General features: G+C 43.7%; 1 protein-coding gene across 2 annotated transcripts in view; it reads right to left on the reverse strand.

Moving 5' to 3' along the window:
* Nucleotides 1-22,122: 22,122 nt before the first annotated feature.
* The window catches only part of ric1 (RIC1 homolog, RAB6A GEF complex partner 1), a 210,029-nt gene continuing 204,665 nt past the window's right edge, over nt 22,123-27,486 (reverse strand). For both annotated transcript variants that reach the window (XM_072517226.1, XM_072517227.1), the window contains one exon: nt 22,123-26,740. In XM_072517226.1, coding sequence (XP_072373327.1) covers nt 26,449-26,740 — 292 coding nt within the window. In that variant the 3' untranslated portion in view covers nt 22,123-26,448. The remainder of the gene's footprint in view (nt 26,741-27,486) is intronic.

Here is a 27,486-nt window from a genome sequence, read left to right on the forward strand (position 1 = left end):
CTTGCTCACCTTCCCACACTGGAAGTCATCGAGACAATTGCTGTTGGGGCTCCTCTGGAGAGCCCAAAAGTCCGTTTTAGCGGGAGCCGCCGAATGTGCGGCTTAACTCCGCATAGCCGCAACCGGAAGTCTTCTCCTCTGGATAATTAAAAAAAATATATATATATATATTATTCAAGATTTTTTGCCAAACATAACAGTACGTAGTGTTTCTTTTACACAACAATAAAGCAATATAAATAACAGTGGCCAGTTTTAAACAAATAAATAAATAATATATAAACAAAACAAAAACAAAACTGAATGGCAACTGCCTTGTCCAAAATAAATACTCTCCAAAAATACAATCCAACAATCCAATATACAATTACCTATAACAAATACCAATACATATTATACATATACAATAACATCTGAGAGTCCGTCCGATTCCTCCCCCCCCCCCCCCCCCGCCCCCCTGGGTTGCTGCTGTTGTCTACTTCTTTTCCATTCCCTCTATCTTTCTGTGAGGTAATCGACGTACGGTTGCCACCGCCTGGTGAACCCCTGAGCCGAAGCCCTCAACACGAACTTAATCCGTTCTAACTTTATAAACCCTGCCATGTCGTTTATCCAGGTCTCCACACCCGGGGGTTTGGCTTCCTTCCACATTAACAATATCCTGCGCAGGGCTACTAGGGACGCAAAGGCCAACACGTCAGCCTCTCTCGCCTCCTGCACTCCCGGCTCTTCTGCAACCCCAAATATAGCCAACCCCCCGCTTGGTTCGACCCGGATCCCCACCACCTTCGAAAGCACCTTTGCCACCCCCACCCAGAACCCCTGTAGTGCCGAGCATGACCAGAACATGTGGGTGTGATTCGCTGGGCCTCTTGAGCATCTCGCACACCTATCCTCTACCCCAACGTCCCATCTACAAACAGATCTCTCAGTTGTACTACCCCAGCTCTTTGCCATGCTCCAAATCCCCCATCCATTCTCCCCGGAACGAACCTATGATTGTTTCTTATCGGGGACCGCACCGAAGCTCCCGTCCTTCCCCTATGCCGTCTCCACTGCCCCCAAATTTTCAATGTAGCCACCACCACCGGGCTTGTGGTGTATTTCTTTGGTGAGAACGGCAACGGTGCCGTCACCATTGCTTGTAGGCTAGTCCCCCTGCAGGACGCCCTCTCCAATCTCTTCCACGCCGCTCCCTCCCCTTCTCCCATCCACTTACACACCATTGAAACATTGGCGGCCCAGTAGTACTCACTTAGGCTCGGTAGTGCCAGCCCCCCCCTGTCCCTACTATGCTGCAAGAATCCCCTCCTCACTCTCGGGGTCTTCCCAGCCCACACAAAACTCATAATACTCTTCTCGATTCTTTTGAAAAAAGCCTTCGTGATCACCACCGGGAGGCACTGAAACACAAAAAGGAATCTCGGGAGGACCACCATTTTAACCGCCTGCACCCTACCTGCCAATGACAGGGACACCATGTCCCATCTCTTAAAGTCCTCCTCCATCTGTTCCACCAACCGCGTTAAATTAAGCCTGTGTAATGTACCCCAATTCTTGGCTATCTGGATCCCCACGTACCGGAAGTCCCTTGTTACCTTCCTCAACGGTAAATCTTCTATCTCTCTGCTCTGCTCCCCTGGATGCACCACAAACAACTCACTTTTCCCCATGTTCAGTTTATACCCTGAAAAATCCCCAAACTCCCCAAGTATCCGCATTATCTCTGGCATCCCCTCCGCTGGGTCCGCCACATATAGCAATAAATCATCCGCATACAGAGATACCCGGTGTTCTTCTCCCCCCTGAGTACTCCCCTCCACTTCCTGGAACCCCTCAATGCTATGTCCAGGGGTTCAATCGCCAGTGCAAACAATAACTGGGACAGAGGACATCCCTGCCTCGTCCCTCGATGGAGCCGAAAATAGTCAGACCCCCGTCCATTCGTGACCACGCTCGCCATTGGGGCCCTATACAGCAGCTGTACCCACCTGATATACCCATCCCCAAAACCAAATCTCCTCAGCACCTCCCACAAATAATCCCACTCCACTCTATCAAATGCTTTCTCGGCATCCATCGCCACCACTATCTCCGCTTCCCCCTCTGGTGGGGGCATCGTCATTACCCCTAGCAGCCTCCGTATATTTGTATTCAGCTGTCTCCCCTTCACAAACCCAGTTTGGTCCTCATGAACCACCCCCGGGACACAATCCTCTATCCTCATTGCCATTACCTTGGCCAGAATCTTAGCGTCCACATTCAGGAGGGAAACGGGCCTGTAGGACCCGCATTGCAGCGGGTCTTTTTCCTTCTTTAGGAGGAGCGATATCGTTGCCTCTGACATAGTCGGGGACAGCTGCCCCCTTTCCCTCGCCTCATTAAAGGTTCTCATCAGTAGCGGGGCCAGCAAGTCCATATATTTCCTATAGAATTCAACTGGGAATCCGTCTGGTCCTGGGGCCTTCCCCGCCTGCATGCTCCCAATCCCTTTCACTACTTCCTCCGTCTCAATCTGTGCTCCCAGTCCCACCCTCTCCTGCTCCTCCACCTTAGGAAATTCCAGCTGATCCAGAAAGCACATCATTCTCTCCTTCCCATCCGGGGGCTGAGCTTCATATAATCTTTCGTAAAATGCCTTGAACACTCCATTCACTCTCTCCGCTCCCCGCTCCATCTCTCCCTCCTCATCTCTTACCCCCCCTATCTCCCTCGCTGCTCCCCTTTTCCTCAGTTGGTGGGCCAGCAATCTGCTCGCCTTCTCCCCGTATTCGTACTGTACACCCTGTGCCTTCCTCCATTGTGCCTCTGCATTACCCGTAGTCAACAAGTCAAATTCTACATGTAGCCTTTGCCTTTCCCTGTACAGTCCCTCCTCCGGTGCCTCCGCATATTGTCTGTCCACCCTCAGAAGTTCTTTCAACAACCGCTCCCTTTCCCTACCCTCCTGCTTTCCTTTATGTGCCCTAACAGATATCAGCTCCCCTCTAACCACTGCCTTCAGCGCCTCCCAGACCACTCCCACCTGAATCTCCCCATTATCATTGAGTTCCAAGTACCTTTCAATACACCCCCTCACCCTTAAACACACCCCCTCATCTGCCAATAATCCCATGTCCATTCTCCAGGGTGGACGCTGTTGTTTTTCTTCCCCTATCTCCAGGTCCACCCAATGTGGAGCATGATCCGAAATGGCTATAGCGGTGTACTCCGTCCCCGTCACCTTTGGGATCAGTGCCCTTCCCAAAACAAAAAAATCTATTTGTGAATAAACTTTGTGGACATAGGAGAAAAACAAAAACTCCTTACTCCTAGGTCTACTAAATCTCCAGGGGTCTACTCCTCCAATCTGCTCCATAAAGTCCTTAAGCACCCTTGCTGCAGCCGGCCTCCTTCCGGTCCTGGACCTCGATCTGTCCAGCCCTGGGTCCAGCACCGTATTAAAATCTCCCCCCATTACCAACTTTCCCGCCTCTAGGTCCGGGATACGTCCCAACATACGCCTCATAAAATTGGCATCATCCCAGTTCAGGGCATACACGTTCACTAATACCACCGCCTCCCCTTGCAATTTGCCACTCACCATCACGTATCTGCCCCCACTATCCGCCACTATAGTCTTTGCCTCAAACATTACCCGCTTCCCCACTAGTATGGCCACCCCCCTGTTTTTTGCGTCTAGCCCCGAATGAAACACCTGCCCCACCCATCCTTTGCGTAGTCTGACCTGGTCTATCAGCTTCAGATGCGTCTCCTGAAGCATAACCACATCTGCCTTAAGTTTCTTTAGGTGTGCGAGTATCCGTGCCCTCTTAATCGGCCCGTTCAGCCCTCTCATTCCACGTGATCAACCGGGTTGGGGGGCTCTTTACCCCTTGACGACTAGCCATCTCCTTTTTCAATCCAGCTCCTCACCCGGTTCTCACGTAGCCGTATCTCCCCCAAGCGGCGCCCCCCCGCCCCGACCACCCCCCCCCCCATACCAGCTCCCCCTTCTCCCCAGCAGCAGCAACCCAGTTAACCCACCCCCCCCCGCTAGATCCCAAACTAGCGTAATTGCACCCCCCATGTTGCTCCCAGAAGTCAGCAAACTCTGGCCGACCTCGGCTTCCCCCCGTGACCTTGGCTCACACCGTGCGAGGCCCCCTCCTTCCTGCTTCCCTGTTCCCGCCGTGATTACCATAGCGCGGGAACAAAGCCCGCGCTTCCCTTTTGGCCCCGCTCCCAATGGCCGGCACCCTCAGCTCCTCATCCTCCCTCCCCCCCTCCCCCACGACATGGGGAAGAGAGAAAAGTTACAGGGTCACAGGATTAATAACTTGGGAAGTCATCTCTTCCCTCTTTCCCCCACTTCATCCCACATATTCACCCCCCCACTTTGTCCCAAACGTTCTTTTTCTGGCCCTCTCACTCCAGTTTCTCCTCGACAATAAATGTCCACGCCTCACCTGCCGTTTCGAAGTCGTGGTGTTTCCCTTGATGTGTGACTCACAGTCTTGCCGGTTGCAGCATTCCAAATTTAATCTTCCGTTTGTGCAGCACCGCCTTGGCCCGATTAAAGCTTGCCCTCCTTCTCGCCACCTCCGCACTCCAATCTTGATATACGCGGATCACCGCGTTCTCCCACCTACTGCTCAGAGTTTTCTTTGCCCATCTGAGGACCATCCCTCTGTCCTTATATCGGAGAAATCTCACCACTATGGCTCGAGGAATTTCTCCAGCCCTCGGTCTTCGCGCCATAACTCGATAGGCTCCCTCCACCTCCAGCGGACGTCAGGGCCTCCGATCCCATTAACGAGTGCAGCATCGTGCTCTCATATGTCCCGACGTCCGCCCCTTCTACACCTTCAGGAAGACCAAGAATCCTTAAATTCTTCCTCCTCGCATTATTCTCCAGCACCTCCAGCCTTTCCACACACCTTTTGTGTTGTGCCTCGTGCATCTCAGTTTTCACCACCAGGCCCTGTATGTCGTCCTCATTCTCAGCAGCCTTTGCCTTCACGACCCGAAGCTCCTGTTCCTGGGTCTTTTGCTCCTCCTTTAGCCCCTCAATCGCTTGTAATATCGGGGCCAACAGCTCCTTCTTCATCTCCTTTTTGAGTTCTTCCACGCAACGCCGCAGGAACTCTTGTTGGTCAGGGCCCCATATTAAACTGCCTCCTTCCGACACCATCTTGCTTTGTGCCTGCCTTCCTGGCCGCTGCTCTAGAGGATCCACCGCAATCCGGCCACTTTCCTCTCCTTTTTCCATCCGTGTCCAGGGGGGGATTCCCTTCTGGATTACCGCACAGTGTTTTTTGCCGTTAAAATTGCCGTTGGGGCTCCTATCAAGAGCCCAAAAGTCCGTTCCACCGGGAACTGCCGAAACGTGCGACCTAGCTGGTCATCGCCGCACCCGGAAGTCCCCTCTGGATAATCTTGACAATACACCCTCAACATTGTCTTTGATGTCTGATGCCACCTTTCTAATGCATCCTGCGATTCTGGATGGTACGCAGTTGATTTAAAGTGTTTTATTCCTAAGCTATCCATAACATCTTTGAATAACTTTGAAGTAAAATTTAATCCTTGATCCGATTGAATTTCTGTGGGTAGTCCATATCTAGTAAATAATTTAAGTAACTCCTCCACAATCCTTTCAGCTGTAATATTATGTACTGGAATGGCCTCTGGAAACCTAGTAGACACATCCATTATAGTCAAAAGATATTGATTCCCACTTTTTGTTTTAGGAAGCGGTCCTACACAATCAATTAGGACCCTCGTAAAAGGTTCCTCAAATGCTGAAATGGGTATTAAGGGCGCTGGAATGGGTATTAAGGGCGCTGGTTTTATCACTGCTTGAGGTTTCCCTATCACTTGACATGTGTGACATGATTGACAAAATCTAACTACATATTTATGTAGTCCAGGCCAATAAAAATGTTTCTAGATTGTAGCTTGAGTTTTCCTTATTCCCAAATGACCTCCCACTGGTACCTCATGTGCAACTCGCAACACCTCCTTTCTATACCCGACCGGCAATACTACTTGATGAACTTCTACCCACTTTTCATCTGCCTGCATAAGTACAGGTCTCCATTTTTTTCATCAAGACATTACTTTCATGGTAATAACACTCTGGTATACTCTCAGATTCCTCTTCCGTATATGCTTTCTGATATATCCATTTTATTTCTACATCTTTCTGTTGTAACTCCGCCAATTTTCCTGAACTAAAAATATCCGCCTCATCCTCCGCCTGTTCTTGTTCTTTTTCAACCATCTGATCAAAAATTGTTTCTGATAATTGCACTTCAACTTCATCTTCACTCTTTGATTTCTCCTCTTGTCTTAACCTGTGACTTTGCGACCTTGTTACTACACAATCCAGAAAAATCCCAGGATATTCGTCCTTCAACACTTCAGTTGACTGATTTTCCACTGGCTTATCAACCACAGTAGGCATCACTCCCACCTGCGATCCAGCTATATCATTACCCAAGATAAATTGTATTCCTGGACAAGACAGTTTATCTATTACTCCTACTACCACTTTACCACTCTTCACTAGACTTTCCGACCTTACCTTATATAATGGAAGGCTACTCCTCTCACCCTGAATTCCACATATCACCACCTTCTCTGGCAACATTCTTCCCAAACTACATAATTCCTCATCTCTTACCATTAAAGATTGACTAGCCCCTGTATCTCTTAAAATTGTGACTTCTTTACCTGCGCCTCCTGTTTCACATGAGTAAACTTTACCCACACAAGTAAATTCTTTAAAGACATCTGGCACCTTCTTAACAATTACTTCTTGAACAGGCTGTACAATCGTTTGCACCTCCTTCATTTCCCTTGGGCTTTCCTTTAACACTTTAACAAACCCCACTGTCTTATCCTGTTTTACCACATCAGCCTTCCCAGTGCTTTTCTTCAACCACCAACACTGTGACTTTACATGGCCTAGTTTATGACAGTGAAAACACTTGAAGCTTTTCATTTCTTTTCCACCCTCCTGGATTTCTTTTTTAATCTGAGGTACACTCTCTTTATTGTCTCCCATCAGTTCACCGTTAGCTTTACCACTTGAGTATTTCTCATGTCCCCAGTTTCTATCCCTTACCGGCTGAAACTGATGTCGGAAACCAATCTTTGATTTATGAACTAATTCATAATCATCTGCCATTTCTGCTGCTAACCTTGCAGTTTTAACCCTCTGTTCTTCCACATGAGTTCTCACTACATCAGGTATTGAATTTTTAAACTCATCCAAAAGTATAATTTCTTTGAGCTTCATATGTTTGATCTATTTTCAAAGCCCTTATCCACCTATCAAAATTACTTTCAAACTCAATGTATATTTGACCAAATTCTTTCCTTAAATTTCTAAACCTTTGTCTGTAAGCTTCAGGCACTAGCGCATATGCACTTAAGATTGATTTCTTCACCTCCTCATACGTTCCAGATACCTCCTCCGGTCGGGATGCAAACACTTCACTAGCTCTACCTATCAGCTTTGTTTGAATCAGTAATACCCACATGTCCTGTGGCCATTTCATTTGTTTAGCTACCTTCTCAAATGAAATGAAAAAGGCTTCCACTTACTTCTCTTCAAACTTTGGCAATGCTTGGGCATATTTAAATAGATTCCCACTAAGCCTTCGACTATGACACTCTTTCTCACTACCTTCATCACTGTCATCCAACTGTATGTTTCCCTTTACGTCTGCCAATTTTAACTGACTTCCATGTTTCATGGCCATTTTCTGAAGTTCATACTCCCTGTCCATCTTTTTCCCTGATCTGTATCTCCTTTTCTTTTTGTTCTGCTAGGGCTATTCTTTCTTTTCTCTCCTTTTATTTTTCCTCTCTCACTCTTCTCTTTCTTTTTCCTCTCTCTCACTCTTGTATTCAAGCCGCTTTAATTCTTTCTCATGTTCCATTTATTTAATTTGCAACTGAAGTTTTGCCATTTCCAATGAGTCAAACGGTATCTCAGGCAACTTTAAATGCTTAACCACCACCATAATTAACTCATCTTTTCGCATTTTGTCAGGTAATGTTAACTGCAATGTTCTTGCCAAATCTAACAGTTTGCTTTTCATCTCTGTCCGTAAGGTACTACGTGTGACATTCTCCACCCCCAAAAACTTCTGAACCTCTGAAAGAGCCATTGTCCACAACACACTCCCCACTTAAACTAAAATACCACACTGGAAAAGCAACAATCCTTCACTGTCTTTAAGTTCATAAAAGCCAATCCAATAGATAGACTTTTATCCCCCCTCAAGCCCCCAATTGTTATGGGGAAGGCAATTTCAGAACCCCAAAATGTATCATGGAGTTCAACCAACCTCCCCCTTTAATGCTATTGTTGCTTTTCCAAGCTCACGGCTTGTTCTCCAGGTGTGGGATTACAGTAATTATGGACAAATGGTTTTTAAAACACAAAAACAATGTTTATTCCATGAACTCAGCTTAACCTCTCAAATAAACATTGGATCTCTTCACACCCCTTACTTCAAAGATAACCCTGAAAATTTTACAACTCTAAATAATCCTTCAGTTATTCCTTTCAACATCCAAGAGAGACTTAACACCTTTAAACAGAAACACATCAGGTTAAAAGCTTTACTATTATGAGTTTACATCACCCAAATGATCCAGAGATAGTCTTTCATGGCAGAGATCCAGCTCACTGCAAACACAGACACTCCCAAGCTCTTTTCAAACTGAAAACTAAACTTCAAAATGGCTGAACTGAGCTGAGCTCCACCCACTCTCTGACATCACTGTTTTCTTAAAGGTACATTGCTTAAACATCCATTTCTTAAAGGTACTCTTACATGACAGCGTCAAAACCGAGTCTCCACCCAATCCCGTTTCCCGATTCTGCCGTCAGACGATGGAGAATCCCACCCATGATGTTTAAAAAAAAACAATTCTAATTTTTAAAAGATCCCTTTCCGATGTGGACCCCTTGATTAATTACTTTCAAATTCATTGGTGGTGCTTGCATCTGGAACTGCGAGTGCTAAATTATAAATTGCTGTTAATTTGGAATTAGCGGGCAATTTGCCCAAATTTACATTGATTCCATACCTGCCACTTGAAGCAATGAACCCGCAGGAGTAGCACAGGTTGGTTCTATCCTCGAAGCTGTGACACCTCTCCCAACATCTGGCCGCAGCAATGCGGAATCCTTTAGGGACAACACAAAATCCAGCCCACTCTGTTTGAATGGCGCAAGAAAAAGTTCATGTGCAACAAATTCAATCGTACGAAATATAATTTGCTTACACAGAAGCAAAATAACTGTGGATGCTGGAAATCTGAAATAGGAAAACAGAAGATGCTGAATAAACTCCAGCATGTCTGGCAGCATCTGTGGAGAGACATCTAAATGATCCTCCTGCAAAACTGAAAAAAGGTAGAAATGTACAGAATTATACACTTGGAAAGGGGGCGGAGGAGTGGTAGAGTAGAAGACCTAGGATAGGTTGGGGCAATGGGGATATGGACAAATTTGCCATGGGACACAAGACAAAGGGGAATGTTAATGGTGCTATTAAGGGATGAAGAGTGTTAATAGCGGCAAAAGGTGAGAATGTGTTAATGGGAGCGACTGAACAGCAAGGAGCAGGTGGTCAAGTGGGGGAAGGGTGGGGTTGTGTTGGGGCATGCCGGGGAGCTGAAACCAACGGGCGGGAAGGGGAGTGGGTGCAGTTAAGGTGGAAAAGAAAGATTACTGTCTAAATTTGCGAAACTCAGTGTTGAGTCTAAAAGGCTGTAACGTGCCTAATCGGAAAATGAGGTGTTGTTCTTCCATTGTTCTTCGATTCTTCCCTACCTCCTCCCTCTTCTAACCCCCCCCCCCCCCACTCTTCTAACCCCCCCCCCCCCCCCCCCCCCCCACACACACACACTTTCCTACTATATAATTCATTACCTGTCTACCTTGTTTCAGTTCTGCCGAAGGATGATTTGGACCTGAATCATTACTCTGTTTCTCACTCCACAAGTGCTGCCAGACCTGCTGAATTTATCCAGCACCTTTTGCTTTTATCATTTAGGTATTCACTGGTTTGACTTCATGCGAGGAACCCAAGAAACATTGACGTCCAAGCATATAAAACAGTGCAGGAAATAAAAGTACAATTATTTGCAAATGTGCTTTTAAACAAAAATGTTAAGAACCCATCCTTTCGGCAAATAACACTATTATGGACACTACAGTGCAAAACGACACACCATGGAAAGAGGTATTCAAATATTCGGTAAAAAGGTGTTTGCCATATTACATTGTTGTAATAAAGATTAATACCAAAGTGCACTTACCCACTTGCCAGAGTCATACGATGCTACACAAATGTGGCCTTGGTACAATCAGTTAACGGCTGAAGTATAAACAGTAAACAGCCCAGTCAGATGGATATTGCAGTCAGCAGCAAAGCAATGGACCCCACTGCTGCCCACAGACCTCCAGTGACCTCGGGGACATGGATTTCCCATTTCCCGATGGCAGTTGCCACTGAGTCAAAGGGATCTCCAGGCAGCCGGCAGCAGTGATGTCAGCGAACAAGGTAAGCAGCCAATCACATTGGAGATTTTACACAGCCAGCAAATCAGGAAATTAAAAGCACCATTGCTTAAAATATTTTTAGGTAGCAAAACAAATGATTGGATTAAGAGAGAAACTAGAATATCATGAATTAATATTAAAAATTGAAAACTGTGGAACCATCATATTGGGAGAAATCGGACCTATTTAATTTTGAATAGGAACAAAGTTTTCAGGACAATGAGGGCCTTTAACAGTAATTATGGACTTAGGAAAGAGCTTAAAAACTTCGACACACATCTCTCAACGCGGATTTTTGCAACAAGGCTAAAGTAATAATTGTCACCAATTGACTGATTGCTTAGAAATTGCACATTGACGAGAAGGTTCAACAATGTACCCTCTGGAAGAGTTTAGAACGACTGACATCAACTTCTGGATTTCTACATAACTCTGGGAATATATAGACTCCCAGATTTGCTAGAATGTCAATGATGGTGAACATAGACAGTTGCTGTCTTGCCGCACAAAACCTGGGCTGATAAATGTCTAAGAAATAACTAATCTTTTAACGTGCAATGCTGGTCGTGCTGGGGATTCCAACCATCTATATGGTCATCTGTCCAGTCAAATTTCTAACTGCAAATTTTGTTCTTTGCGTCAATGTAGTAAGAAACTCGACAAAGCAATAGTGACACAGTCATTAGAGTCAATAACTCTAGCTAAATACATTACAGAAGCTACAAAGAAAATCACTCAGGAGAAGAGGACTGCGGAATTTTCAATTATTTTTGTATGTTAGTACAATGATAAAAAGGTTGCTCAAAAAGAATACATTTAGGTTGAATTGAAGAAATGCAGGGAAATATGATGCTCGTGTCAGTGAAATTAAGGAACTGGTTAAAAACGTCAATATGGAAAGTGTTATGGGCCAGGGTTTAGAGAACCCCAAAGTGTATCATGGAGTTCACCTGTGTAGCGCACAATGACTTACGAGAGACGAATAGAGATGAAGTCGATGAGGCTTTATTAAGCATGACTTGTTCCCCGCAGTTCAGCAACAGACAGGAGCTGCGGGGAGAACTCCTGGTTCTTATACTCCGCCTTCAGGGCGGAGCTAGAGATCAACAGCCAACCAGGACCCGGGATCTGTCAGCCAATGGCATCACGGCTTCACAGTCTCACATGACCCCGAATGCATACTACCACAACCTGACTCAACTTTTAATAGATTGTGGTATGGGGAGCTCACGGCCCACTCTACAGGTGTGGTACAGCAGAAATGGAAAAGTATTTTTTTAAAGCAAAACAATGTTTATTCTATGAACTCAAGTTAACTTTTTTTAGAACATAGTGAACATCTTAGCAACCATCAATTCAAATACAACTCCCAAAGAATACAACACTAAGTAATAGAACATAGAACATTACAGTGCAGTACAGGCCCTTCGGCCCTCGATGTTGTGCCGAGCTGTGAAACCACTCTAAAGCCCATCTACACTATTCCCTTATCATCCATATGTTTATCCAATGACCATTTAAATGCCCTTAATGTTGGCGAGTCCACTACTGTTGCAGGCAGAGCATTCCACGCCCCCACTACTCTCGGAGTAAAGAACCTACCTCTGACATCCGTCCTTTATCTATCTCCCCTCAATTTAAAGCTATGTCCCCTCATGCTAGACATCACCATCCGAGGAAAAAGGCTCTCACTGTCCACCCTATCCAATCCTCTGATCATCTTGTATGCCTCAATTAAGTCACCTCTTAACCTTCTTCTCTCTAACGAAAATAGCCTCAAGTCTCCCAGACTTTCCTCATAAGATCTTCCCTCCATACCAGGCAACATCCTGGTAAATCTCCTCTGCAACTTTCCAATGCTTCCACATTCTTCCGATAATGCGGTGACCAGAACTGCACACAATACTCCAAATGCGGCCGCACCAGAGTTTTGTCCAGCTGAAACATGACATCATGGCTCCGAAACTCAATCCCTCTACCAATAAAAGCTAACACACCGTACGCCTTCTGAACAACCCTCTCAACCTGGGTGGCAACTTTCAGGGATCTATGTACATGGACACCGAGATCTCTCTGCTCATCAACACGACCAAGAATCTTACCATTAGCCCAGTACTCTGTCTTCCTGTTACTCCTTCCAAAATGAATCACCTCACACTTTTCTGCATTAAACTCCATTTGCCACCTCTCAGCCCAGCTCTGCAGCTTATCTATGTCCCTCTGTAACTTGTAAAACCTTCCGCACTGTCCACAACTCCACCGACTTTAGTGTCATCTGCAAATTTACTAACCCATCCATCTATGCCCTCCTCCAGTTCATTTATAAAAATGACAAACAGCAGTGGCCCCAAAACAGATCCCTGTGGTACACCACTAGTAACTGAACTCCAGGCTGAACATTTCTCATCAACCACCACCCTCTGTCTTCTTACAGCCAGCCAATTTCTGATCCAAACTGCTAAATCACCCTGAATCCCATGCCTCTGTATTTTCTGCAATAGCCTACCGTGGGGAACCTTATCAAACGGTTTACTGAAATCCATATACACCACATCAACTGCTTTACCCTCATCCACCTGTTTGGTCACCTTCTCAAAGAACTCAATAAGGTTTGTGAGGCACGACCTACCCTTCACAAAACCATGTTGACTATCTCTAATCAAATTATTCCTTTCTAGATGATTATAAATCCTATCTCTTATAAACCTTTCCAAGACTTTGCCCACAATAGAAGTAGGGCTCACTGGTCTATAGTTACCGGGGTTGTCTCTACTCCCCTTCCTGAACAAGGGGACAACATTTGCTATCCTCCAGTCTTCTGGCACTATTCCTGTAGACAATGACAACCTAAAGATCAAAGCCAAAGGCTCAGCAATCTCCTCCCTAGCTTCCCAGAGAATCCTAGGACATGAACCTCAAGCCCTTCTAGTTTAGTAGCCTGCATCTCAGTGTTCTCTTCGAAAACATTGTCTTTTTCCTGTGTGAATACTGATGAAAAATATTCATTTTGCACCTCTCCTATCTCCTCGAACTCCACGCACAACTTCCCACTACTGTCCTTGATTGGCCCTACTCTTACCCTCGTCATTCTTTTATTCCTGACATACCTATAGAAAGCTTTAGGGTTATCCGATCCTATCTGCCAAAGACTTCTCATGTCCCCTCCTGGCTCTTCTTAGCTCTCTCTTTAGGTCCTTCCTAGCTAACTTGCAACTCTCGAGCGCCCTAACTGAACCTTCACGTCTCATCTTTACATAAGCCTCCTTCTTCCTCTTGACAAGTGTTTCGACTGCCTTAGTAAACCACGGTTCCCTTGCTCGACCACGTCCTCCCTGCCTGACAGGTACATACTGATCAAGGGCATGCAGTAGCTGTAATCTTAATAACTTCCCAAACAACATCCAGAAGACAAAAGAAACACCTTTTAACAGAAGCACGTCAGGTTTACATTCACTACTGAGAACATTTATAATTCTGAATTCACCAAATGATCAAGAGGTAGTCTTTTAATGGCAGAGAGAACAGCAGTACACCTGCTTTATCTGGCTTCAGCTCCAACACTGAAAATGAAACCAAAAAGACACAGACAAACCCAAGCTTTTCTCAAAGTGAAACAAAAAAAGAGCCAGAGCTCAGCTCCACCCACACTCTGACATCACTGCAGTAACATGAACAGCCAAACATGTCTTAAAGTGACATTCTCATGACACCCCCCCCCCCCCCAAAGAAAAGAAAATAAACCATCAACTTCAAGATGGTTTCATTTTTCACCTTCTCACTATCCCTTAAGAAATGCACACAGTAAATATACATTTTCGTTTCAAAAAACAATAGACGCAAACAGGCATAATAATATAGTCCATTTTTTGTTTTTCCTCCAACTGGAATCCTTCTCGATTGACAGTCTCTTTGAACAAGAAGGTCTCTGCACGATCCGTCCGTTTCTCTACGCCTCAGCATTTCTCTTTAAAGTCAGATACTTTAGTTCAATATGATCACAGAGTCCCTTGTAATTCTCCAACACAGGAGCATGGTTATCACAGCTTTCAGGCAGTCAAATGCCTGTTGAATGTCCGCTGTCCACCGGAATTTTTAACGTTTCTTCAGCAAGTCCATCAGTGGAGCAATCACGTACAAAACTTTTGCACAAATGTTCGATCAAATCCACTCGTGCCAAGAAATCGCATTATTTCCCTTCATCTTGAGGGTATCAGAAACTCCTCAAGGAAAGTGACTTGGGCTTTTCCAAATTCACTTTCAGCTAGGTTTATCACCAAACCCGCCTCCTGAAGTCGATCGAATAACTCCATCAGATGTTTTAAATGTTCTGTCCATGTCTGGCTGAAAATGACCAGATCGTCGATGTATACCGCACAATTGGGTAATCCTGAAACGCCTTTGTTAGTTAAACGTTGAAATGTGGCTGGGACGTTTTTCATGCCAAATCGCATAACTTTGAATTGGTATACACCATCTGGAGTCACAAAAGCTGAAATCTCCTTCGCCCTTTCGGATAAAGGTACCTGCCAGTAACCTTTAAGTAAATCCAATTTGGAAATAAAAGCTGATTGTCCGACTTCCTCAATGCAATCCTCCAAACGTGGGATAGGATAAGAGTCCGTTCTGGTAACTGCATTAGCCTTTCTATAATCCACACACAACCGTTGGGTACCGTCTGGTTTAGGTACCATCACTATGGATGAGCTCCATTAGCTGCAAACTACTTCAATTATGCCATTTTTAAGCATACTCTCAATCTCTTTGTTAACCTGTGCCAATTCTAGAGGGTTAAGTCTATATGGATGTTGTTTGATTGGAACAGTATTTCCCACATCTACATCATGTATAGTCATTTTAGTACTTCCCAATTTATCTCTACAAACTTGCTCACGTGATATCAATAACTCTTTCAGGTCAGTTCATTTTTCTCAACAATTTATCCCAATTTTTAAGAACATCCTCGTTTTCCAATTTAATTTGAGGAATATCAAATTCAGTCATCTGGATTTGGTTCGTCACTGAGTTAGAATCATTAAAACCTCCTCCTTTTTCTCTCCTTCCCTTTCAAAGTACCTTGTAAGCATATTCACATGACACACTCAGTGAGTCTTCCTTCTATCTTGTGTTTGTACCACATAATTCACCTCAGTTAATTTACTTTCAATTTGATACGGTCCACATAACCTTGCTTTTAATGGTTTACCTACCACTGGTAACACTAAAACTTTAATCTCCAATGGCAAACCTACGAACTTTGATTTCATCGCATTTTGTGCAACTTTTAAATGTTGTCTAGCCAATTCAACTGCTCTATTTAATCGATCCCTAAAATTTGACACCTAATCCAATAATGTAATTTCCGATTTCTCACTCACCAATTTTTCCTTAATCAATTTAAGTGGTCCTCTTACCTCATGACTAAAAATTAGTTCAAAAGGACTGAAATTGGTTGACTCATTAGGTGCATCTCTAATTGCAAACAGTACGAATGGAATTCCTTTATCCCAATCCTCTGGATAATCTTGACAATAAGCCCTCAACATTGTCTTTAATGTCTGATGCCACCTTTCTAATGCTCCCTGCGATTCTGGATGGTACGCAGTTGATGTAAATTGTTTAATTCCTAAGCTATCCATAACTTCTTTGAATAACCTCGAGGTAAAATTTGACCCTAGATCTGATTGTATTTCTGTGGGTAGTCCATATCTAGTAAAGAATTTAAGTAATTCCTCCACAATCTTTTTAGCTGTAATATCACAAACTGGATTTCATGGCCATTTTCTGAACTTCAAACTCTCTCTTAATATTTTTCCCTAATCTGTATCTCCCTTTCTTTTTCTTTATCCTCTCTATCTCTTTCGTATTCAAGCTTCTTTAATTCCTTCTCATGTTCCATTTGTTTAATTTGTAACTGAATTTTTGCCATTTCCAATGAGTCAAACTGTATCTCAGGCAACTTTAAATGCTTAGCCACCACCATAATTGCCTCATCTTTTTGCATTTTGCCAGGTAATGTTAACTGCAATGTTTTTGCCAAATCTAACAGTTTGCTTTTAGTCTCTGTCCGTAAGGTACTGGGTGTGACCGTCTCCACCCCCAAAATCTTCTGAGCCTCTGAAAGAGCCATTGTCCACAACGCACTCCCTACTTAAACTAGAATACCACACCTGAAAAGCAAGCACAATATGCTCACCCCTCACTGTCTTTAAGTTCACTAAGCCAATCCAATAGATAGACTTTTATCCTCCTCGACCCCCCAATTTGTTATGGGCCAGGGTTTAGAGAACCCCAAAGTGTACCATGAAGTTCCCCTGACTCACAATATTTAATAGATTGTGGTATGGGGGAGCACACGGCGCACTCTACAGGTGTGGTACAGCAGAAATGGAAAAATATTTTTTTAAAGCGAAACAATGTTTATTCTATGAACTCAAGTTAACCTTTTCAGAACATAGTGAACATCTTAGCAACCATCAAATCACATACAACCCCCAAAGAATACAACACTAAGTAATCCTTAATAACGTCCCAAACAACATCCAGAAGACTAAAGAAACACCTTTTAACAGAAGCACATCAGGTTTACATTCACTACTGAGAACATTTAGAATTCTGAATTCACCAAATGGTCAAGAGATAGTCTTTTAATGGCAGAGAGAACAGCAGTACACCTGCTTTGTCTGGCTTCAGCTCCAACACTGAAAACGAAACCAAAAAGACACAACCCAAGCTTTTCTCAAAATGAAACTAAAAAACAGAGCCAGAGCTCAGCTCCACCCACACTCTGACATCACTGCAGTAACATGAGCAGCCAAACATTTCTTAAACTGACATTCTCATGGTAAGAGATACATGCCAGAAGTCCCAAGGAAACTAATTTTGAACCAGGTACAGGAGCTCATCAAAATTAACACAATAAAGCAATTAATGTCCGTAAATGAAACAAATCATCAGGTCACAATGGTTTTTATCTTAAGAGGTTTAAAAGAAAATGTTTGGAATGTTGCAGATGCCATAAGTACAATATTCCAAAGTCCTCTTGATTTGGGAGCTGTTCATTTAGACTAGATTATTGTGCATGTCCTTCCATTGTTTAAGAAAGGGAGAGGGCAAAACCAGGGAATTATAGACTAGTTAGCCTAACATCTGTTGTTGGGAAATTGCAGGAGGCCAAGGACAGGATAATTTCCAGGTGATCAGAGAGAGCCAACGTGGATTTTAGAACCATGGATTTGTGGAACATTCCTTGTTCCAGTCTTACTCAATCCCTCTGCCACATCTCTTTTTATGTTACATCGATGACTATAATCGCTGTTGCTTCATGCTCCCATCTGGACTTGGAAAAATGTACCGATTTTGCTTCCAATTCCCATCCCTCTCTCACCTTCACATGGTCCATCTCCGACACTTCGGTACCCTTCCTTGACACCTCTGTCTCCATTTCTGGCAACAGGCTGACCACCAATATTCATTACTAACCCACCGACTTCCAGCTACCTCACACCCCGCTTCCTGTAAAGACTCCATCGTATTCTCCCCGATTCTCCGCCTCCATCACATCTGTTCTGATATTGACACCTTGGTATACAGTGGGGGTAATTCAGCAGGCTTGAGTTAAAGTTCATTGAACAGCATATTTGGTGGGGTGCTTCTTGGCGTCTGCAGCTCAGAGGAACATTTCCCTACTCAACGGCACTTTGCTACTTTTTATGGCCTCGGGGAGATTATCTCTGTTAAGGCCGCACTTAGGAGGGATTTCCATTAGAGGGTGCCATTTTGTCTCGCTGCCCCACTCTCCCCCCTCCCCCCCCAACACATTCTTGGGGAGACTGCCGGGACCCCCCCTCTACCTGGCAAGGCCCCCCTAGGGCCTGATCCCTGGCAGTGCCGCCCAGGCAGCTCGTCAGCGCCAAAATGGCACTTCCAGGGTGCCAGGCTGGCAATACCAAAGGGCCCATGTGCCAGGGGGAGAGCCAGGGTGCCACCGTGCCCTACCATCCAGGAGCCTCCACTGGCCTGAGACGAACCCCACCCCCCCTTTAGGTGTTATTACGCCTGGTCTATGTTTGTATGGACCAGTACTAAAGACCACCCTGGCGAGGACTCCCAGGGTGGACATTGAGTCCCGTATGGTTCATTGAAATATGCTGATCCGGATCACACCCAGTGAGGGCGAGATCGCGATTAAAGCGTCTCGCGAGACTTTGTTGAATTTCACAAGATGAATTGAGCGGCGCAAATCTCGTGAGAGGCCTCTTGCGAGATTCAACTGCCTTATCCTGACGCCAAGTTGGGCGCAACGAGCCCCCCCCCCCAACCCACCTCTGGTTGACAGGGCACTCAACCATGTCGGATTAATCTCCTTCACATCTGCCGTCACCACTTCCTCGCCATCGTAGAACCATGGTGGGTCCCTCTATTCCTCATTCAAAGGGTCATCCTCTGCCATTTCCAGTCTGATGCGACCACAAAATGAGTTGGTTTAGCACAGTGAACTAAACAGCTGGCTTAGCAGAACAAGGCCAGCAGCGCGGGTTCAATTCCCGCACCAGCCTCCCTGAACAGGCGCCGGAATATGGCGACCAGGGGCTTTTCACAGTAACTTCATTTGAAGCCTACTTGTGACAATAAGCGATTTTCATTTCAAAATGCATCTTCCACTCACACTCAGTTTGCATTCTGCCGCGACCACTAACTCATCACCCCAACTCACAAGGCATCTTCTCATACAATCGCAGAAAGTGTAACACCTGCCCCTTTACCTCCTCACTGTCCAGGGGTCCAAACACCCGTTTCAGGTGAAGCAGTGTTTCACTTGCACCTCCTTCCATTTGGTTTACTGTATTCACTGCTCACAATATGGTCTCCTCTACATTGGGGAGACTAGTCACAGACTGGGTGAATGCTTTGCGGAACAACTTTGATTAGTCCACAAGCATGACCTCAACCTTCCTGTCATTTGCCATTTCAACTCTCCGTCTTACACTCAAGCCCATGTCTGTCCTTGGCCTGCTGAAATATTCTAGTGAAGCCCAATGCAAACTGAAGGAACAAAACCTCATCTTCCTATTAAGCACATTAGTCTTCTGGACTCAACACGGAGGTCCAAGAACATAGACAGTGAACTTACTCTTCCGCCTTTACCCTTTTTTTTATCCCAATGCAACCCCCACTCCCCTTCCCTCCCCCCCCACAGGTCCATCTGTCACTTTCCCTTATCATTGACCTTTTTCACCTATTAACACATTCTGCTATCGTCACCTTTTTGTCACTATCAGCACCTTCTTCAGTCCTTAATGCTACAGTGAACACTCCCTTGGTCTTGTGCCCATGACATCTTTGTCATTCTCGCCTTGGTTCTGACCTTTTATTCTTTAAAAAAAATAAATTTAGCGTGCCCAACCATTTATTTTCCCCCAATTATAAGGCAATTTCGTATGGTCAATCCACAGGTTCAGGTACATACATCATCATAATGGCAGGAACAGGTACAGGAAATAAAAAGGCTAATGGAATTCTGTCCTTTACATCTGGAGGAGAATAAGAGCTAAAAGTTATGCTACATCTAGAAAGCCCTGACCAGACCACATCTGGAGAACGGAGAGCACCACTGTTTCAGAAGAATACATTGGCTTTCGAGAGTGCAACGTATGCTTAGCAGACTTCAAAAAAACAAATGATCATGGGAGTTGTGAATCCCTGGCAATGTCAGCATTTGATTGCTCATCCCTAACTGTCCTTGAGAAGCTAACAGCGAGATTCTTTTTTGAACTGCTGCAGGGGATGTTCTGTTAGGGAGGAAGTTTCAGGATTTTGACCAAGCGATAGTGAAAGAACAGCAACCTATTTCCAAGTCAGGATGGAGACTAGAGTGGAAACTGCAAGTGGTGGTTCTCCTATGCGTCTGCTGCCCTTGTTCTTCTGGATTGGCAGAGGTCCCTTGTTTGTAAAGAGCTGCTGGTGGGATGCGAAACAAGCAGGGCTGCTTTGCCCTGGAAGGTGCCAATTTTCTAGAGTGTTGTTGGAGCTGCACTCATCCAGGCAAATGGAGAGTATTACATCACACTCCGGACTTGTGCCTTGTCGATGGTGGACAGGCTTTGGAGGAGAGTTACTTGCTGCAAAATTCCCAGGCTCTGACCTGTTCTTAGACATCGTGTTTATGAGCTCATGCAATTATATTTCTGGTCATTGCTGACACCGAATATGATGATGGTGGGGAATTGAATGAAGGCACTGTTGTTTAATGGAAAGAGTTTGATTCTCTGTTGTTGGAGATAGTCATTGCCTGACAATTATGTGGTGCCTGACAACTATGTGGTATATAGGTTACTTACCACTTGAATAATACCTGAAATCCAAGGGTTAAATTACAAAGAGAGATTACACAAACTGGATGATGTTCCCTGTAATTTAAAGTTAAGGGATGACTTGGTTGAATGAAACAAAACAAATAGGAGCTATTTTAGCAGGTTGGGGAAATCTATGACTAGTGAGCTTAGTCTAGAAATTAGAGCTAGAACTTTCGGGAGTAAAATTAGGAAATATTCTAAACCTAAAGGGTGTTCAAAGTCTTGAACTCTCTTCCACAAAAATTCTAAATCAATTCAGAATTTTATATCAGAGATTGATAGATTTCTGTTATCCAAGGACATTAAGGGAGAAGTGCAAAGGTGGGTACATGGAGTTAAGTCTCAGATCAGCTATGATCTCACGGATTTGCAGAAAAGCTTCTCCAAATTCTCAGAGGTTATAATCGCCTCAACTTGCTTCTATAGTTGGCATCATCTAAAATCAACATTCAGCATCCCAAAGTTGACAATATGCTGTTTAACAGTTCGAGTTTTTACAGGTTTTGATACGAATCTCTGCAATTTTCTTAAACAATGGAACTGTGGGCAGCACTGTGGCCTCACGGCGCTGAGGTCCCAGGTTTGATCCTGGCTCTGGGTCACTGTCCGTGTGGAGTTTGCACATTCTCCCCGTGTTTGTGTGGGTTTCGCCCCCACAACCCAAAAATGTGCAAGCTAGGTGGATTCGCCACGCTAAATTGCCCCTTAATTGGAAAAAATGAATTGGGTACTCTAAATTTATTAAATAAAAATGGAACAGCATAGGTTTTCGTGAAACTAGAGACAGTTTGCAGATTAAATACTGCTGCCTTACTACACACACACACATTAGTTAGCACTGTAGCTTCAGTGCCAGGGTCCCGGGTTCGATTCCCGCTTGTGTCACAGTCTGTGTGGAGTCTGCACGTTTTTGCCGTGTCTGCGTGGGTTTCCTCCGGATGCTCCGGTTTCCTCTCATAAGTCCCGAAAGACGGGCATGTTAGGTAAATTGGACATCCTGAATTCTCCCTCGGTCAACCCAAACAGGTGCCGGAATGTGACGACTAGGGGCTTGTCACAGTAACCAGTAACTTCATTGCAGTGTTAATGTAAGCCTACTTGTGACAATGATAAAGATTATTATTATATGTGCCATGAACCAAGCCAGAGATAAAATAAGCATCCCTCTTTAGGGACCACCTGGAAAGAAAAACGCTTACATAATCAAAAATGTTTATTGCTGTGAATTTGTACATGTGACAGGAAACAAGAACAGCAAATAATTTCTGATAGTAGTACAGATAGGAACTGTCACAAGGTAGCATTGTGCACTGAAACTCCATCAATGATTCTTGCAGGAATAATCATAGGTTCATGCCCATGTTGCCAAGACATTGATGAGGTTAGGCTAAGACAAAGAAGATACTCAACTGGCAAAATGTGCCATGGTTAATCTTGTCTGTGCATTTAATAGGTGTCAAGAAAAATAAAACTTTACAGGGAAGAAAAGGTGTTCTACCATTGGATTTTTAAAACTTTTATTTCATTTATAAAAATGACTTTAGATCACATTTGTAACATTTAGGACCTTGGTGAAATTTCTTAACACTGGTATTACTGTGTCAATTTAAAGGTTCTTTGGATTACTCCCAATTAGATCTGCAGTGTGCTTCCAATTAGATTGGTGGTGTTGTCAGAAGTTAATGCTTCAGTTATTTTATGGTCATGTTAGCAAATTTTGTAAATATATATATATTTTTATGACTGAATATTGAGTACATTAGTGGAAAAGAATTACAAAAAATTACTTTCAAATGTTAAGCAATTTTAAACATAATACTACAATTAAATATGAAGGTATTACACAGTGCATAGAAACATCACTGCTCAGAAAACAGACAAGATAGTCCAGAGCATAATTAACCTTGTAGTGTGTGTACTAATGATGCCCAAATAAACTTCAAATTTAGTTAACAATCTGGCCTCAGTTTAGCCCAGCCAATTCCCGGGGCTCATTAACCAATCAATGCCCACTGTTTAATATCTGTATTGCAACAGGCAGTCAGTCTGATTGCATTGTATATGTACAACATGAATCCAGTCTCAACTCTTCCTTTCTGCATTCCTCAAGTCACTAGGATTACATTAATCAAAATAAAGATTTTTTTAAAAATCCCTTTTAAAGGAGATAATTACCCTCTTAAATAATTCTGTTTTTAACCCATCATTAACCTGCAGGCCTAAACGGAGCTTGTGATCAATACAGTTACAATTAGTATGCTAGTTACGGTTTTAGGGCTAAGTTACAAATTTGGTCCACATCAAAAATTCAATTAAATTCAGTTTAGCTACAAAAATAGACTACTCAATTTTTGTTGTATAAAATTAGCAACATTTTTTGTTCAAATTGCACTGTAACAAATATATGCTATCTTTGTCCTTTAATACTGCTTCAGGTACTTTTTAAAATCTGCATTAAGATGCAAGGAAACAGCTATGAAGGCAATACCACTACGTAAGATCATACACTGCAGCACTCTGTTCAAACAGATTACTGTCCAACAGTTCAGAGTAGGAAATTAATCAATGTGCGGGTTTGTTCCCTTGAAAATGGATCAATATCTTAATCAAGCTTTAGTTATGACAGCTTTTATTAAAAGCTATTAGAAAGAATGTTGCTCGTTACTGTTCATATATTTAATGTACACCTTGCCAGATCCTAACTAGCAAGTATAAACACATGATTACATAACTTTAATCATATTTACACAAAAATACCTTTTGCATCTAGCACAAAAGCTCGAGTTCGTTTTTGGAAAGCAATAAATAAAAGCATTTCTAAACTCAAACCTGTTAAAATAGTCTGACCGATGATGCATAATTTTCATAAAAAGGGTCTCTTCCAGCCCTCCCCCGCTACAAAGCCATGGTATTTTATTTTACAATTAAGTCATACAAAGCTCTTGCAACAGGGATCTTACAACAGGGTACCAAGGTCAGGTTCAATCAGCATCACAGTTTCTAAAGCCTGACAGCTACTGTGGGCTCATGCAGCACATGCATAAACAAATAGTTCCGTTTGAACACTGTACAATATAAGCAGCTCCTGCAAGAGCAGCTTGGTTAGTGATTATACATCAAACTGAATCCGAAATGCACTTTTCATTTTTAGAAAAAGGTCTGTACAAAACACTTGGGAACAGAAGATCAATTCCGAAAGCACCAACACAACAGGTTTCAAATATTAGTTGAACACAGTCTCGCATACATGTTGTGCACATGTCTTATGCCATGTAAGCAGTGATTGTTTTTTAAATTAAGGAGACTAGTGATCTGTCACAGTAAATCATCCAGTGATTGGGGAACCAAAGTTACCAAGCGGCTGCGCCAAATAGCACGATTTGTGGAAGTCCCTGCTACCTGCAGCTGTCTTGCCAAAGACCCGAGGAGGGTCATGTTAAGACTATTGTGCACCCTACTTCGAAATCCATCAGTTTCGCCAAACCACCGACGAGTCGATAATAGGAGTTTCTGCTTGCCCAATATGAAGGCACATTTTTGCCTTGGAGAGCCACATTTCACTTGCTCAAGCCCAGAGAGTCCAGCGACAGCCAATGATTAGGGGTCCTTCAGTGTAAGCAGGCGAATTGCTGGTCAAGAATGGCAAGAAATATTGATAAACATCCCACTGCTTTTCCAACCAGGACCATAAGAGCATTCATTGGCTTTTCTCCACACAAGTGGGAAAGATTCTCAGCCCTCAATTCAATTAGTAAGACAGGATACCTGGTCAGTCTTCAACATTCCTTTGGAGCACTGAGATCCACCTGGCTCAGATATTGGATTACGGAGTCTGATGAACTACCACTATGGAAATCGTCTTGGGAGTCATGCCAACCTCAAAGAGACTCTGCATATGTCTTCCAACAGGATTCCAGGCGGATAATCACCAAATGGACTACGAGTGCAAGGTTGAACCCTTGTTAAGGGAATTGCAGGTACCAGGAACTTCTCATGAATGGAATGGTGAGAAACTAAATTTGCCATAAAACATGCGCACTCATCCACCCGAATATAGTATGAAGGAAAACATGCAGCACTGGTGGTCAAAGTGGTTGCAGCTTTAACAGCGACTCATTCCTTCTTTGCAGGCCAATTATGGCAAGCACCAACCCCTGGACATACAAGCACACTACCACTAGGAAATGCCATCAAGGAACTATACCCAGCCACGCAAGTCCCCAACAACCCAGCCAGCAGCTTGAGATCAGCAGAGTGGACATTGCCGCCTTGCGGTGAAGGCATCGTCACTGGTAGCATGCACCTCAGCAGCTGAAATCTGTGGTGATTAATCCAATCTAAGTGAAGTGAAAATTAAATATCTTACACAATAGAGAATCACATTCTACAAATACCCCACTTCTCACTGAGGAAAGAGCTCAGCAACCTACAGGAGAAACTGAGAAAATGTGCATGCACTTCTCTTTCAAATGTACTTGGACACTTAAAAAAAAAAATAGTAAAAAAAATAAAAGCTAATTGTACTTAACGGGGAGTAATACTGTCCTTTTAAACTAAATCTCATTGTTTCCTACCACTTTACAACAGCTCTGCAATTTACAAGTTCCCGTGACAAAGCACGAGTCTTAGTTATCCTTCCAAACATGAGAATGTCAAAATACAGAATGATGCAAAGGGCGCTTTGTGGTTAAACATATTTTCTCGGGTCACTACATTCAGCCTTGGAAGAATTTCTAAGTCACTATGGGCACTGAAAAATCACGGCAGATGAACTTGCAATTATATTTAGGCTCAAAATTCACACCCGCTTAAAAATAAAGTTATTTAAATATAAAAACATTGCAGCACTTCCAACTGCGCAGCTATTCAATCTCTCAAGTAACAGTCACTGAATAAATCTGTCTGCATTTTGTCCCTTTACCCAAGTCACGTGCAGTTTTGTACAGCAACTATCCTTAATACTCTCTGGACTGAATTTAAAAAGAAATGAATGCAAATTTGGGGCACTTAGTTCTGTTCTGTCCTGAGAGCGCACCTTTACAAGACTCCCCCACTCATGCCAGAACAGAGGGATTATCTAAACACACCTAAAGCACAGCAGAGCATCTTGCAAAGGCACTTGTGGTACAGAGTCAAGTACCTGTAAATGCAGCAATAAAATCTAATTGCTTTCAGAGGCTGTTCATTTTTCAATGAAAACTTCACCATCATTAATTGATTTTTCCCAAGGATTGTAACAGTTTGTTGCATTACGTTAGGTCAGGGAGCACAGGAGGATAATCCTGGTATTTACAGAGATAATCGCAGGGTTGGGGATCCCTTACTGAAGAAAGTGTCTGTGCCAGTGATCAAAATGTCACTTTTATTTTTGGAAGTGTGAAACACGAAGGCTGATTTTGTATCCTGCACCCGGGACACAATTCTCCACAATTCTGCAGCAAGACATGTGCACAACACTTGACACAAGGCAGCACTGATCCGTTTGTCACTATAAAGTTTGGACTGCAGTGGTCTGAAAACAAACATTCACGACAGAGAACACTCGTAACTCCCTTCATCCTCAAGCTGCTCCTCTTCCTCCTCTCCTTGGCCATCTTCTTCCTGCCTGCTGATACTGCCACCGCCATCGCCCTGGCTATTAAGGTGACCTGCAGCATTTCTACTGTCCTCTGCCCATGGGCTGGGGGGCTCCACTGCCTTTGATATGCTCAGGCGGCTCAAAGGTTGAAAAGCTTCAGGCTGAATCTGCTCCTCTGTGACCTCGTTCAACTTCTGCAGCATGGGTTTTATGCGGTTGAGAAATGGCTTGTATCCAGGGCTGGCGGTGTTAAATCAGCATTGTTGGGGGTGGGGGTGGGGAAATGAGAAGGGAAAATAAATTCAATGTGTAATAAAACAGTACAGTTCTGCTCTCACTGCAGTGACTTCTACAGATCAATGGAATACTTATTCAGCTATTCATTACACACAAACAAATCAATACAGACACACGAGCATTTCCAGAGATTACTTTCCATGCAGTTAGTAACCTTGGGGCCATTTAAAAGACCCACTCTATCTATCTTTGAAAGTCCAGAAGCAAAGATAGAAGGCCAAATGTCATTTCATACATAATGAGATCACAGAATTAGTAAATTACGGAGGTCATCTGTAAGTTTTACCACAAAATTTTACTGATAATACCTGCATATAATAATCTTTGTCAATGCTTAAACGAGGCATACTTGACCCAATTCAGCATTAATCAATTCTCCTCATTTATTCCCATTAAACTTGGCGTGCTTCCAAATAACATGACCATAAGACTATCCTGTACGATGGTTCGAGAGAATGACAGAGCACCTGTACTCATTGGCAGTTCAGGATCAGCAAGAAAGGGGCGAATGTGATCGAGTCAGCTGCTTTGCCTCTCTCCCAACCAGGAGTGCGTTAAAGTGCAGAGGGGAACTGGAGTTGGACCTGAACATTCTGGATAGGAGATGAGCATACCCATCACTTAATCTGCACTAGGGTTTCTGGAAGAAAAACTAATTGATCTATCAGATTTTCTTTGAGAGAAAACAG

This window comes from Scyliorhinus torazame, chromosome 9 (genome assembly GCF_047496885.1).
Source record: "Scyliorhinus torazame isolate Kashiwa2021f chromosome 9, sScyTor2.1, whole genome shotgun sequence".
NCBI classification, from domain to species: Eukaryota; Metazoa; Chordata; class Chondrichthyes; order Carcharhiniformes; family Scyliorhinidae; genus Scyliorhinus; species Scyliorhinus torazame.